At 39.8% G+C, this 15,033-nt stretch overlaps 1 protein-coding gene across 1 annotated transcript in view; it reads right to left on the reverse strand.

Annotated features, from left to right (window-relative positions):
* Positions 1 to 1,640: 1,640 nt before the first annotated feature.
* Positions 1,641 to 15,033, reverse strand: part of LOC135106755 (heparan sulfate glucosamine 3-O-sulfotransferase 3A1-like) — a 17,803-nt gene continuing 4,410 nt past the window's right edge. Inside the window, 3 exon segments of the mRNA XM_064016024.1 lie at positions 1,641 to 6,255; positions 7,635 to 7,753; positions 7,756 to 7,841. Of these exon segments, the coding sequence (XP_063872094.1) occupies positions 6,022 to 6,255; positions 7,635 to 7,753; positions 7,756 to 7,841 (439 nt within the window). The 3' untranslated portion in view covers positions 1,641 to 6,021.

Consider the following 15,033-nt stretch of genomic DNA (forward strand, 5'->3'; position numbering starts at 1 on the left):
ACAGTATAAAGCATATAAAGATAAATGAATATCAGAATCATGTCAAGCAACATAGAAAATAAAAATAATTAGGAACATACAGAATAAATAAAAGTTCCTTTTAACTAACAGTCAACTTATTTCTTGAGCCATCATCCTCTTCCAACTATAATGAAAAGAAATTCAGGTATTCAGAGATCAAATATTGTTTCTTCAAGCATTGGTCTTACACCGACTTACACTTGCCATCAGGAAGAGCGTCGTAGGAGAGCAAGGCTGAGAAGTTAGATGTGCATGTTACTTTTGTTACACGGCGCGAACCTGCGCAGTGTCACTAAGCAAATTGTTTATTTCATTTATTCACTTATTTATTTGTTTGTTTGTTGGTTGGTTGGTTGATTGGTTGGTTTATCTCTTTATTTATTTATTTATATATTTTCAAAACAAATCTTTTGAAGCTTGTCTAGTAACGCCCTTAAAATCCTCGAGTCGGCTTTTTATAAGTAACAAAGGCTCTTTCATCCCTCCTCCTCCTCCTCCTCCTCCTTTTCTTCCTTCTCTTCGTCCTCCTCCTCCTCTTCCTCCTTCTCCTCCTCCTCCTCCTCCTCCTCCTTTTCTTCATTCTCTTCGTCCTCCTCCTCCTCCTCTTCCTCCTTCTCCTCCTCCTCCTCTTCCTCCTCCACCGCCTCCTCCACCTCCTCCTCCTTTCATTCCACCTCCACCGCTTTCCACAGCTATTTTTCTCTCAAACTTCTTTGTCATAAATATCTACTCGATCTTTGAACTGTTCCTTTTCCTTCTCCTTCCTCCTCTATCTTTCCCTCCTTCTCCTCTTCTTCTTTCTCCTTCTCTTTCCTTCGTCTGCTTCTAAGTATCCTCAGTCTCATTTCCTCTCTTTCCCGCCAACCTTCTATTTTTTGCCTGTTTTTTTTTTTTTTTTCCTTCTTTGCCTCCTCAGCTCACATTTTGCGTTTTATTTTCATCCAATTTACACCTCTACTTTTTCTCCTCTTCTAGTCTTTCTTTCATTGGTATATTCTCTCTCTCTCTCTCTCTCTCTCTCTCTCTCTCTCTCTCTCTCTCTCTCTCTCTCTCTCTCTCTCTCTCTCTCTCTCTCTCCTTGTCCTTCCCGTCCTTCTCCCTTTCATTCCGCCCTTACCTAACTACAGATCTCCCTTTGTTCCCCTTCCACCCTTCCTTCTACTGTCCTACCACGACTTTCTCTCTTTTCATCTCTCCATCATTCCAGTTCACCCCTCTGTTGTTCTTGAATTATTTCACACCTGAGAGAGAAAGAGAGAGAGAGAGAGAGAGAGAGAGAGAGAGAGAGAGAGAGAGAGAGAGAGAGAGAGAGAGAGATCACGTCTTAAAGGGAAGGAAAAAAAGGAGACGCATTTAGATTTTTTTCCTGTTAGAAAGAGAGCGGAGGGAGGGGGAACAAGCACATTTTAAATATCTTTTTATTAGACTCTCTGCTCATATAGAGATTATTTTTTTCTCTGGATTCTAATAACATGTGGCTAGTGTGTGTGTGTGTGTGTGTGTGTGTGTGTTTTACGTACTCCCACCACCACCTCTCTCTCTCTCTCTCTCTCTCTCTCTCTCTCTCTCTCTCTCTCTCTCTCTCTCTCTTTCATAACGCAGGTTAAGGGAAACACAAATAAACGGTAATTTCTCTATTCATTATCTACAAATATAGTGTCCTTAAACTATTTGTCTTCTTGTCTCAGTGGAGGTGAAAAAAATACAGGAGATAAAAAGCTCAGACTATCATCAGCAAATCTCTTCTTCCTTCATCTCCATATCTTTGGTGATTTTACTCGTTCTTCTCACCCGGTCGACCTACGTATGTGCCTCGCGACGTCGCCTGTACAAAGCCAAGTCCCGAAGTACAATATTAGGTGCAGTGAGGTGGATCTCCAGAAGTAGACATCTACTAACCCTCGTAGGAACTTACTTGGCTTGGCTGGTGGGTTACAAAAGTATAGTAATTCTTCCACAAAAGTAGCGTAAGGTAGAAAAGATTCCCAGAGGACATAGATATGTTGATCCTGCTGTCACTGGTCTCAAGGCAGAAGTGAGTGGAGCAGAGGTGGTGGCGATGGCTGTGATGGGGATGGTAATGGTGGCATGGCTTTGAAGGACTAGTAAGGGATCAGTTAGTTTCCTTTGTATGAACCTTCTCAAAAAAAAAAAAAAAAAAAAAACAGCCAACGCAGCCACCGTCACCACGGTTGTCGTCTCCCTGATTGATGGCCTCACTCTGCCCTCTGGACCTCATCGTGACAGCTCACTTTACCCTATGAATAACAAGTGTTTGGCATATTCCGCATTGGTTTGGTCTCTTGTGCGCTGCGTTGGGAAGAGTCGCATATCTCACTACCTCCTCCTCACACCAAATTAAGCGGCGCCACGACACACACAAACGCGCGCACACACACACACACACACACACACACACACACACACACACACACACATGAACATACACGCTAGTGACATGTGCACCCAATCCTCAAAGGGACTGACAGGTCTTTAAGGGAAAGTGAGGTAAGAGCGTTAGGACAAAGGGTCGTTTGGGAGATCTCGGCATCGTTGAGGTAATGGAGGGGAGGAGGGGAGGGGGAAAGGAATACAGTAGCGAAGGTTTTGTCCAGTCGTCTTGCTTGACCTATAATTGACTGAGGTCTTTTCACAATATTCGTTTCGTACGCCCGTCTGGAGATGGAATGCGTGATCAGTGACGCCAAAACCTGTCCGTTTGTGTGAGCGGGAGTACGTGTGCCCCCATGAGACAGAAGCTGCTACCGAGATCTTTGGCAAGGAGGCAGTAGGCACCTGCCGAAACGGTAATTACTCCCAGTGAAGTCTAAAACACTGGATCAGAGGGTGCTGTGAACTTACCATTAAACCCAGCTGTGACCTCACTTAAACGATTCTCTTTGTGTCTCACAACACAAGGGGGCATTCACAGCCTGCCCTCTAAAGACAACTCTCTTCCTTCACACAAAACTACAGACACCTAATTATACACACACCCTTCACTCAAAATTCAAAATTATCATGGTTACTCCTACACCAGCCTCGGAGTCCTCATCTGGGGAGAGGACCACAAATGTCCCCAGGTCGGACTGCTCTTCTGGTATCGACCCTAAGTGCCTTGACACCCCCTCAACTTTTTCTTCATTAACTTCTGCAACATTCGCGGTCTTAGATCTAATTTTCAATATGTAGAACACCACCTCTCCTCTACTAAACCTCATCTTCTTTTCCTCACTGAAACACAGGTATTCGAGGCAACTGACAGCAGTCCCTTTTCTGTTCCATCCTACTTTCTCTATCCTCATTTTCAATCCAAACCTGGATGTTGCCTTTATGTGCGCAATGACTTAACCTGCTCTCGTGCCCACGCTCTTGAATCTTCCGAGTTTTCCACCATCTGGCTACAACTACAGTCACTCTCAAACTAAATTTATCTGTGTTGTATACTGCTCACCTAATTCCTCTGACTATAAGAAATTCCTTGACTACTTAACTTCCAAAGTGGAGCACATTCTGACTCTCTTCCCTTTTGCAGAGATCTCCATTCTTGGAGACTTCAATGTTCACCACCAGCTTTGGCTTTCCTCTCCCTTCACTGACCATCCTGGTGAACTAGCCTCCAAGTTTACTATCCTCCACCACCAGCTTTGGCTATCACTTTACTGATCATCCTGGTGAACTAGATTCAACTTTGTTATCCTTCACGAACTAGAGCAACTGGTGCAACACCCTACTCGTATTCCTGACCATCTTGGAGATACGCTCAACATTCTTGACCTTTTCTTAACATCTTCCTTCTGCTTATCCTGTTACCCTCTCTTCTCCATTGGGCTCCTCCGATTACAATTTCATATCTGTATCTTGTCCAACTCCAATCTTGTATCACTCCAATTCCTCCTCAGGATCCCTCAGAGTGGAGGTGCCTCTGGCGTTTTGCCTCTGCTAGTTGTGGGGACCTGAGGAGGTATTTCACTGATTTTCCTTGGGATGACTACTGCCTCCGTGACAGAGACCCATCTCTGTGTGCCGAGAGCATAACCCAGGTTATAGTGTTTGACATGGAGGTGTACAATTCAAATCCTTTCAATTTTGTCTGTCAACATCTACCTTTCCTTTTTACTGGAAGTTTGCCTACATTCAGCCTGTTCCTAAGTAGGGTGACCGTTCTAATCCTTCAAACTACCGTCCTATTGTTTTAAATTCCTACCTATCTAAAGTCTTTGAATCTATCCTCAACAGGAAGATTCTTAAACATCTATAACTTTACAACCTTCTATTTGATTGCCAGTATAGGTTCCGTCAAGGCTGCTCTACTGGTGATCTTCTGGCTTTCCTTACTGAATCTTTTAGAGATTCTGGTGAAAGTTTTGGTGTTGCCTTAAACATATAAAAAGCTTTTGGTAGAATCTGGCACAAAGCTTTGATTTCCAACTACCCTCCTATATCCTTCTCTCTATAACTTCATCTCAAGTTTCCTTTCTGACCATTTTATTGCTGCTTTGGTAGACGGTCACTGTTCTTCCCCTAAATCTATTAAGAGTGGTGTTCCTCAGGGCTCTGTCCTGTCACCCACTCTCTTCCTATTATTCATCAATGATCTTCTAAACCAAACTTCTTGCCCTATCCTACGCTGATGATACCACCCTGCACTTTTCTACGTCTTTTCATAGACGTCCAACCCTTCAGGAAGTAGGCAGTTCATGCAGAGAAGCCACAGAACGCCTGACTTCTGATCTCTCTAAAATTTCTGATTGGGGCAGAACAAACTTGGCATTGTTCAATGCCTCAAAAACTCAATTCCTCCATCTATCAACTCAACACAACCTTCCAAACAACTATCCTCTTTTCTTCAGTGACACTCAACTGGCCCCCTCTTCTACACTGAACATCCTTAGCCTGTCCTTTTCTTATAATCTAAACTGGAAACTTCACATCTCATTTCTAACTAAAACAGCTTCTATGAAGTTAGGCGTTCTGAGACGTCTCTGCCAATTTTTCTCACTCTCCCAGCTGCTAACTCTGTACAAGGCCCTTATCCATCCATGTATGGAGTATGCTTCACATGTCTGGGGGGGTTCCCCTCATACTGCTCTTTTAGACAGGGTGGAATCAAAAGCATTTCGTCTCATCAACTTCTCTCCTCTAACTGACTGTCTTCAGCCTCTTTCTCATCGCAGCAATGTTGCATCTCTTGCTATCTTCTACAGCTATTTTCATGCTAACTGCTCTTCTGATCTTGCTAACTGCATGCCTCTCCTCCTCCTGCAGCCTCGCTGCACAAGTCTTTCTTCTTTCTCTCACCCTTATTCTGTCCACCTCTCTAATGGAAGAGTTAACCAATATTCTCAATCATTCATGACTTTCTTTGGTAAACTATGGAACTCCCTGCCTGTTTCTGTATTTCCACCTTTCTATGATTTGAACTCATTCAAGAGGGAGGTTTCAAGACACTTATCCTTCAGTTTTTGACCACCGCTTCGGACCTTATTCGGGAACCGGCATCTCGGTCGGGAATTTTTGTTTTTTATTAGAATTTTGTTGCGCTTGGCCGGTGTCCCTCCTGCATAAAAATAAATAAATAAATAAATAAATAAAAATATACGGTTCAAAAGTTTATGAACATTATATAGAAATTTTAATTGGTTCTCAGGAACAATATATTACGGTTCTTCGAAACTATTTTTACATAATTATATCATTCCATTAATAGTGGCAACAACATTGCCGTCTCACAGAAGGCTATTTTGCAGCTCTGATTAATTTTCCCTCAACGAAGTAACGTTGCAGATAACGCACTCCATCTCCAGACAAATGTATCAAGCGAGCAATGTGAAGCGGGTTTGACAGATTGAGTGGCAAAGGTTTTGGACAGGGAGCTCCATGGTCCCGTGACTCAATGTGAACCAGTGAGTGAAGGGAAACAAGGGAGCATTACGTGAGGGACGCTTGGGGGGGGGACAGGGGAGATGTGTGGTCTTCCTCTCATCACACTGTGAATTATTACCATCGGAAGTTTTGTCCAACCATTTTGTAAAACTTGTAGTTGAAGGGTCTGTAGAAGTCCCTGAGGATATTGTAGGTCTCGCGAGAGACCTCGGGGTGAGAGCGCCCCTTGGACGAGCCGAGGCAGTGAGGACGACCCGACTTCTCTCGCTTCACCAGACAGGGGAAGCCCTTGGTTACGTTGAAGAAGAAGTGCTTTTCCGTGATGACCCGCCGCAGCCCCAGGAACTCCTGCAAGCACAGCATGAAGGGTGAGTGAGTTGCCGCCAAGCGCCCAGGAAAAAAGCAGGCCTTGCTTATTCATTCTCTCAAGTAAAGAAATATATATATATATATATATATATATATATATATATATATATATATATATATATATATATATATATATATATATATATATATATATATATATATATATATATATATATATATATATATATATATATATATATATATTCCAACGAAAAACTTGAGATAATGCTTCGAAAAGCCTCGCTTTATAAACGATAAAATACAGAAGCAGTATCGTGATAATAAAAGACAACATGGCAACATAATAGCATGCATGCCTCCAAGCAGAACACAGAGGAGCTCAGCGACGGAACCACACACACACACACACACACACACACACACACAGACTTTGATTCACCGAGAGAGAGAGAGAGAGAGAGAGAGAGAGAGAGAGAGAGAGAGAGAGAGAGAGAGAGAGAGAGAGGGTTCTGCATGAAGGCATCCTGGAAATGATCTCTGCGGCACTGCTCCCACACGTCCTCCCAGCAGCAGGATAAGCACGTCACAGGGAGCATCACGCCGCTCCACAGACTTGGTTGCACAGATGACGTGGCCACAGCCTTCTCCAGCCGTCCTCCCTCGTGCTAGGTCAGCATCTAGGGAGGATAGTGGGGAGGGGATGTGCAAGGGGGCGGGTCGGGTAGTGAAGGAAGGATAGGATTTGGCACCGCGCCAGACGACATTCGAAACCCAGCGTAAAATTTTTCCTCTTTCATTTGAGACACACTGATGCTACCGCGGCGACCTCCTTGCTCCCTTTCTGCTCTCTCTCTCTCTCTCTCTCTCTCTCTCTCTCTCTCTCTCTCTCTCTCTCTCTCTCTCTCTCTCTCTCTAAAATTTGTTTGTATTTTCTTTCCTATTCATACAATTGCGAGTGGTAGAGAAGTAGTAGCAGTAGTAGTAGTAGTAGTAGTAGTAGTAGTAGTAGTAGTAGTAGTAGTAGTAGTAGTAGTAGTAGTAGCAGTAATAGTAGTAGTAGTAGTAGTAGTAGTAGTAGTAGTAGTAGTAGTAGTAGTAGTAGTAGTAGTAGTAGTAGTAGTAGTAGAAGTAGTAGTAGTAAGAGCAGCAGCAGTCGTCGTCATTGTCGTCGTCATTGTCATTGCTATAGTGATGGTGTATTTATAAAAATAGTTTTAGTAGTAGTGGTGGCGGTGGTGGTGGTAGTAACAGTAGTAGTGAAAGAAACAGTAGCAGTGTTCCCTAAAATCACCACTCACCTCTTTTTTTTCATTCGTCTTATTACCTTCCATATTCTCCCCGTCCTTGCGTTGTTCTCTAATTTTCCCTCTATCTTTTCTCACCTGTCATTCACTCACCTGTACGCGGCATAGCTCGGCGGCGGGATCCTTAATCAGGTTTTCACCGCTCACAACATGGATGCTGGAGCGCGGGAAGTGGTCAAGCCAGCGCTGCAAGTGTCGGGCGTACAGACCCCACTGATGGGACCCCACTCCGAGTTGACCAAACCCGGTGAGGATTTGACGAAAGCCATCTCCTCGAAGGGCCGCCGAGCTCTATGCTTACTGGGTGAGGAAAAGAGAGAAGGGTGTGTGTGAATTATGGAGAGAGAGAAAGAGAGAGAGGGAGAGAGAGAGAGAGAGAGAGAGAGAGAGAGAGAGAGAGAGAGAGAGAGAGAGAGAGAGAGAGAGAGAGAGAGAGAGAGAGACTGACTGAATAAAATAGATATACAATAAATAAATAAATAAATTACACTGATCTTCGTCTGAAACTCTGCGGGACATTAAAACAAACCGAAAATCCACCACAAGGAAACATCTGCCTGTGTTATGATACCATGATCCATGAGTGCATTAAGAATACCTTCCCCTTCCTATGACATCGATGGTGAAACTTCATTATTATTATTATTATTATTAATATTATTAATATTATTATTATTATTATTATTATTATTATTATTATCATTATTATTATCATTATTATTACTATTATCCACATCATCATCATCGTCGTCGTCATCGTCGTTGTCGGTGCCTTTGTGAACAAAGGCATCCCAAACCTTCCACATGAGTTAATCTCTCTCTCTCTCTCTCTCTCTCTCTCTCTCTCTCTCTCTCTCTCTCTCTCTCTCTCTCTCTCTCTCTCTCTCTCTCTCTCTCTCTCTCTCTCTCTCTCTCTCAAGTTTCACCTGCAAACTTTTCATTCCTAACTCTCCACCTCGTGTTTAGTTCCATCTATTTTTTTATCCATTCTTGGAAACTTGTCAGTCAGTCTTTTCCTGCATCTATTATCTCCTCGTCTAGCCACGTTTCTTAATGTTTTAATTTTTGTTACTTTCAGATTTGAATTTTATTCATTTTGATCTTTTCATGCTTGATCTATTTATTGGCAACATTCGCAATATCTCTGTCCACATTTCTCAACTACATCCACTTACTTTCGTTTCTAAGTCTCCCACCCCACAAAAGAAAAAAAAAAAAAAAAAAAAAAAAAAAAAAAAAAATATATATATATATATATATATATATATATATATATATATATATATATATATATATATATATATATATATATATATATATATTTGAGGTCGCCAGTCTGTTTTGCCTACCCACAGTCAAAGAAATGCTTCAAAAAGCACTTAACACCCACAGCTGCAGAAGAAACAACAACCACGTCTAAGAAAAAACAGTTAACACAAAATAATATACATATGATCGAGGTATAATATCCCAATGGGCTTTCACCACTGTGACAATCCTCCCACTGCCCAACAGAACGTTATTGCCTCAAGCCGAGTAATATCGTTTACTACCTTCTGGGTGACAGGCCTTGTCAGAACCCAGTGAGGGAGTAAAGTTTATTACACTGCTAATTACTTATGTCCTCTGCGGCTGAACTGCCTCAGTCTGCAGTAGCATTTAAAACAAACAGGGTTACTAACAAAATACTCAAGAAACTACCATGAAAGGGTGCCTACATACACACAGGAGGGTCAGGTCAACCACTGCTCATTGCGCAAACTCACTTGCACAGCCAAATCACTTCCCTGGGTGTAGTGTGTAATTCACAACTACACTTACTGGCAGGCTACTAGGGAGACTCCTATTGTATATAAATAGGCCAGGGCATACGGCCGATAATGAGTCACTTATTCCCCTTAAGGCAACTCACCCGGCTACCTAGTATGCCACCTTAGTCTCTGATAAATGTTAGAGCATGTCTCAGTACGTCTGCTTCTTTCAACTACTGGGTAGCGACTGCTGTGGGAAAGTGCTCCAACCGCCTTCCCATGCTGCTGCTAAAGAGTGGGGAAGGGAGGGGGACGACACACACACACACACACACACACACACACACACACACACACACACACACACACACACACACACACACACATACAGACACGCGCCCACACCTGTTTCTCGCGCGATCTCTAATTCAATAAAACGCTTTACTTTTAAAAATTCTTCTGATCAAACAAAGGGAGCTAAATGAATAGTGATAGTTTCTTTGTCAAGGGCAACTCTTCTGCTGCAAATTATGTGAGACTCAAACTGACTGAACAGAAGGAAATAAGGTAAATTAATTGGGGAAGGAGAGTGTCTGTGAGCAGAAATTCTTATGGTAAGTTGATGGCAGCGAGCAGCCATTCCGCATCGTACATCTGGTGTTTGCAGCTGACTGTGCTCCGAGTTTTTGCCATTTTGTGGGCTCCTGAGGGCTCCTGGAGACTCCAGACGATATCTCACGTTATATAAATGCAGTAAGACTTTAGTGAACAACTTTCGTCTTGGCAGTGGGAACCTAGAAGATAGAAGTAGTCGTAAAAAGAAGCTGCCGTCAAGGAAAAGACTCCCTCAAATCGCAAACTCCTGCCCGTGCATGCACACTAGGGGTTTGACGTCACACTGTTACCATGGCAACCAAACAGCTGTCAGACCTACTCAGCGTAATCAGCTAGATAAGATTAACAAAGAAGATTTAATCGACTCCATACTAGCATCTAACGCAGAAGATGGTGAGTTGGCAAAACTGAACAAAAGGCTTGACAAGGTTATGAAGTTAAATTACTTAGAGATATGATTACTTCCCCAGAGAGTATACTGAACAAGAACTACACCAAACTCAAGGCTTGGGTCGACAAGCAGGCTGAGATAATGGTGCAGCAGCATCAGTTCTTAGAAGCACTTGATCGAAAAGAGCAAGAGTCCAACATCGTTACCTTGAGTGTACCGGATGAACACGAAATACTGGAAGGTGCCACGCATAACGAGGAGAAAATTAGCAAGATTTGGTCCAAAATGGGTGTGGATTGTGTGAGTGGTACTCATCGTCGGTTGGGTAACACAACAACACTTCACCCGATACCAGGCGATGTCCCATCCTGTTCACGCTGGCTAATATGGGACAATGCAGTACCATCTTGGACAATGCCAATCGCTTGAAGACATTTGGTGAGAATTTCAACAAAATTTTTTATCAAGAAGGATGTCCACCCTAGTGTGAGGAGGGAGTGGCGGGAAGCAGAGATGACAGAGAAGGCACGACCAGAGAATGCAGGATGTACGGCACGACAGAGAATGCAGGATGTACGACCAGAGAATGCAGGATGTACGGTATATATATATATATATATATATATATATATATATATATATATATATATATATATATATATATATATATATATATATATATATATATATATATATATATATATATTGTAATGTGCAGCGAGATAACGTAATGAAGAAAGTAAGAATGATGAAAGAGAAAAGACAATAAGAGAGAGAGAGAGAAAGAGAGAGAGAGAGAGACCGTACATCCTGCATTCTCTGGTCGTGCCTTCTCTCTTATGTTATTGACACAAAGTGAAAACAGCTAAAATATTATGCATATAGTTAGTCATCAAATCAGTATTATCAGTATATATATATATATATATATATATATATATATATATATATATATATATATATATATATATATATATATATATATATATATATATATATATATATATATATATATATATATATATATATATATATATATATATATATATATATATATATATATATATATATATATATATATATATATATATATATATATATATATATATATATATACTGATTTGATGACTAACTATATGCATAATATTTTAGCTGTTTTCACTTTGTGTCAATAACATAAGTTGTCTACGTATAAATATCAACATTGATTTTAGTGCCATTCATTTGAGAACTTCCTTCACCGTCTTTCCTAGTTTTGTTACCGCATATTTACTTAAGCATAAAGCGTTTAAATGCTTTCCTAGTAATGAAAACACACTCCCAAGAAAAGATAAAGAAAATGTAACACATTGAATAGTGATAGTGTTCTTTAGGCAATAAGATTCTGCGATAGTGTCTGTTGATCTACAAGATTTCCAAATCACTGGTAAGCAGAGTTTTTAATTCTCAGGTGACTGAACGAAAAATAATGAAAACAAGCCATATTTTCCTTAGTTTCCCCACAAGGTTGTCGCTTTTCTAAGCTAGCACGAGTTCAAAATGCCAATTTTCGTGCCTGGAAAGGATAAAATCGTTGCACGTGGACAGTTTAAATCTCATCACTGTCTGCAAAAGAAAAAAAAAAATAGGTATAATGTGGAAATTCTTGTGAGAAAGAAAAATATTGGTACACTGTCTGTTGAGAAGCGAATGTAATAAATACATCAGCATTCTGTTTATGAGTCTTTTTTTTTTTTTCTAGATTTTGAAAATGTATTACTATAAAAGGTAGATTCTGCACATTCTTTATTTTTAAGTTAGCCTGGTTTCAGTTTTTATTTATTTATTTATTTTTTTTTTTAGCAAATGAATCTGTTATATCGTTACTTAAGAGTGGTTTTCACACAAACGAACAATTTAGGCTCTGCAATGCAAAATTAATCCTATAAAAATACGTGTATTTAAATTCATCAACTAGGAAGTCATAGTTTTAGATTGTTGAGTTAGGCGGGGAAACACTGCTTGAGTGCGAGCCTTAGTGCACACCTGCGCTGCCTCACCATTCTTTGCACCTTCTCCAAAATCCTATAAAGAAATAATATTGTTTCTGATGTTATAACCTCGTGATTTGTACCCAGCAGCTATACATTTTCCAAACACCTGATAAGTAAATGCTGCATATATTTTAGTAGGAAAATTTCCAATTTCAAGTAAATGATCAGTCTAATTATGTCCTCAAAAATTTTAAGTAAATAATATCATGCTGACTAACTTTTAATTGTTTTTCTTGTAGTGGCCTACTCAGTGACAGTGTCTTGACACCAGCCTATGGTGAGCAATGAACAATGCACTCCTGTCATTCCATCATTGAGCAATGAACAATGCACTCCTGTCATTCCATCAGTAAATCCCTTCAATACATAAAGAGCATCCAGTTCCGTATTACAATTTTCAGTTATGTATACAACAGATACATTTGTCTTTTTTCTTTCTTCGTCACTCGTCTTTTCTTACTCTCTTACTCTCTTTTAGACTGCAGTTGTCTCCTCATGTTGATACGAACACACACACACACACACACACACACACACACACACACACACACACACACACACACACACACAGAGATATATATATATATATATATATATATATATATATATATATATATATATATATATATATATATATATATATATATATATATATATATATATATATATATATATATTAATTCTTGAATGCAGATGAAATTCTGGAAACAATAATAAATAACATACATCGGCGAGATAGACAGATATATATATATATATATATATATATATATATATATATATATATATATATATAGAGAGAGAGAGAGAGAGAGAGAGAGAGAGAGAGAGAGAGAGAGAGAGAGAGAGAGAGAGAGAGAGAGAGAGAGAGAGAGAGAGAGAGAGAGAGAGAGAGAGAGAGAGAGAGAGAGAGAGACAGACAGACAGACAGACAGCCTATGTATGTTCAATGATATACGCTATGACCAAATTATTGAAAGAATACTCATAATACTGCTGCAATACAGTGTCTCTCAACCTCTGTGAATGCCAGCAGGTGGGGTGTAGAATCAGGTGCATTCCAAACGAATTCATTGCGTTGTTATTTATGCGGCTGTACTTTGAGGCTGGCTTAACATTTCGACCACACCAATGGTAAAGAAAAAATGTAACTAGTATCTTTCGTGACCGAATTTTCATTTTTTTTTTTCATTTTCGAGGTGGACTCTAATAAACGTTAATTATTCGTCCCAAAACTCATAAATCCTTCAGTTACTTCAGTTAAAACATTAAACCAGATTTGAACTGCAGCAGCTCTTTCTCCAAGAACAAGTCTGTCTGTCTCACCAAACCTCTCTCAGTGCAATTTATTGTACTGAAAAGTTGAAAGAAAAGGAATTTCTTCGCTCTGCGCCGAGAATTTTCAGTGTAATTATGGCATTTTTTGTAAGGTGATGAGTCGAACATTTTACACAGCATTTCACATATGGAATATCTTTTTCTAACTAAGGAGGTTGGAACAGTGTTGTTTATTAATAGGAAGACTCAATAATAAGGTTTATGTATTCTTGATTTGCTGTTTCGGCCATTTGTTTGGAAGAAAATGTATAGTGTATCGTGAAGTATCAGAATCTTCTTGTGTCGATTAAAATACCAATCGGTTGTTCAACTTAGCAAGTTTCATATCGCGTCCATTGATTTCCAATGACATCCTTTAGGAGTTGTGTGTGTGTGTGTGTGTGTGTGTGTGTGTGTGTGTGTGTGTGTGTGTGTGTGTGTGTGTGTGTGTGTGTGTATACGTGAAAGAGAGAGAGAGAGAGAGAGAGAGAGAGAGAGAGAGAGAGAGAGAGAGAGAGAGAGAGAGAGAGAGAGAGAGAGAGAGAGAGAGAGAGAGAGAGAGAGTGAGAGAGAGTTACATAGATATACAGGTCACATCAGACCTTCCGGTTCTCACGAGATGACCTGACCTAAGACTACTAAGGTGATATGAGAAGAAAAGGACAACAAAGCAGAAGGCTTTCTCCCCACCCCCACTCACTCCATAAGCCGTACAGGAAATATCTTAAGTAGTGGGAGAAGTAAAAACCCGAGGGAAATTTTAAAGGAAAGAATGGGAATAGATCAAATGAGGTGCTCTCATTTCCTGGAGTCATGGAAGTTAATCTCTAACAAATGATGTTAAACGCGGATTTCAGGCAAAATTTTTATCAAAATGGCTTTTAAAAGTTTCGCAGATGTTGCAGTCTACGACATCTCGAGGATGACCATTCCAGTGATTAACGATAAGATGAATTTCTTTATTCATTTATTTACTTATCTATTTATTATTATTATTATTATTATTATTATTATTATTATTATTATTATTATTATTATTATTATTATTATTATTATCATTATTATTATTATTATTATCATTATTATTATTATTACTAATATTATTATTTTATTAATGAGAACTGAAGGATTTCCCAACAATTTTGCAACCGTTACTACGCGTGTAATTTGAAAGAAGTCTATCATGATGTACTTACTGTAGTCCATGTTATCAATGCCTTTCATGATTTTAAATATTTGTATTAAGTTGCCTCATAGTTTTCTTTGAGTTAATGGGAACAGATTTAATTCTGTAAGTCGCTCTTCGTATGATTTGTTTCTTAGGCTTGGTATCATTTTTGTTACTCTGCGCTGACCTCGTTCTAATTTCTGCTTGAACGCAACAT

This window comes from Scylla paramamosain, chromosome 14, assembly GCF_035594125.1.
Source record: "Scylla paramamosain isolate STU-SP2022 chromosome 14, ASM3559412v1, whole genome shotgun sequence".
In the NCBI taxonomy this organism is placed as follows: Eukaryota; Metazoa; Arthropoda; class Malacostraca; order Decapoda; family Portunidae; genus Scylla; species Scylla paramamosain.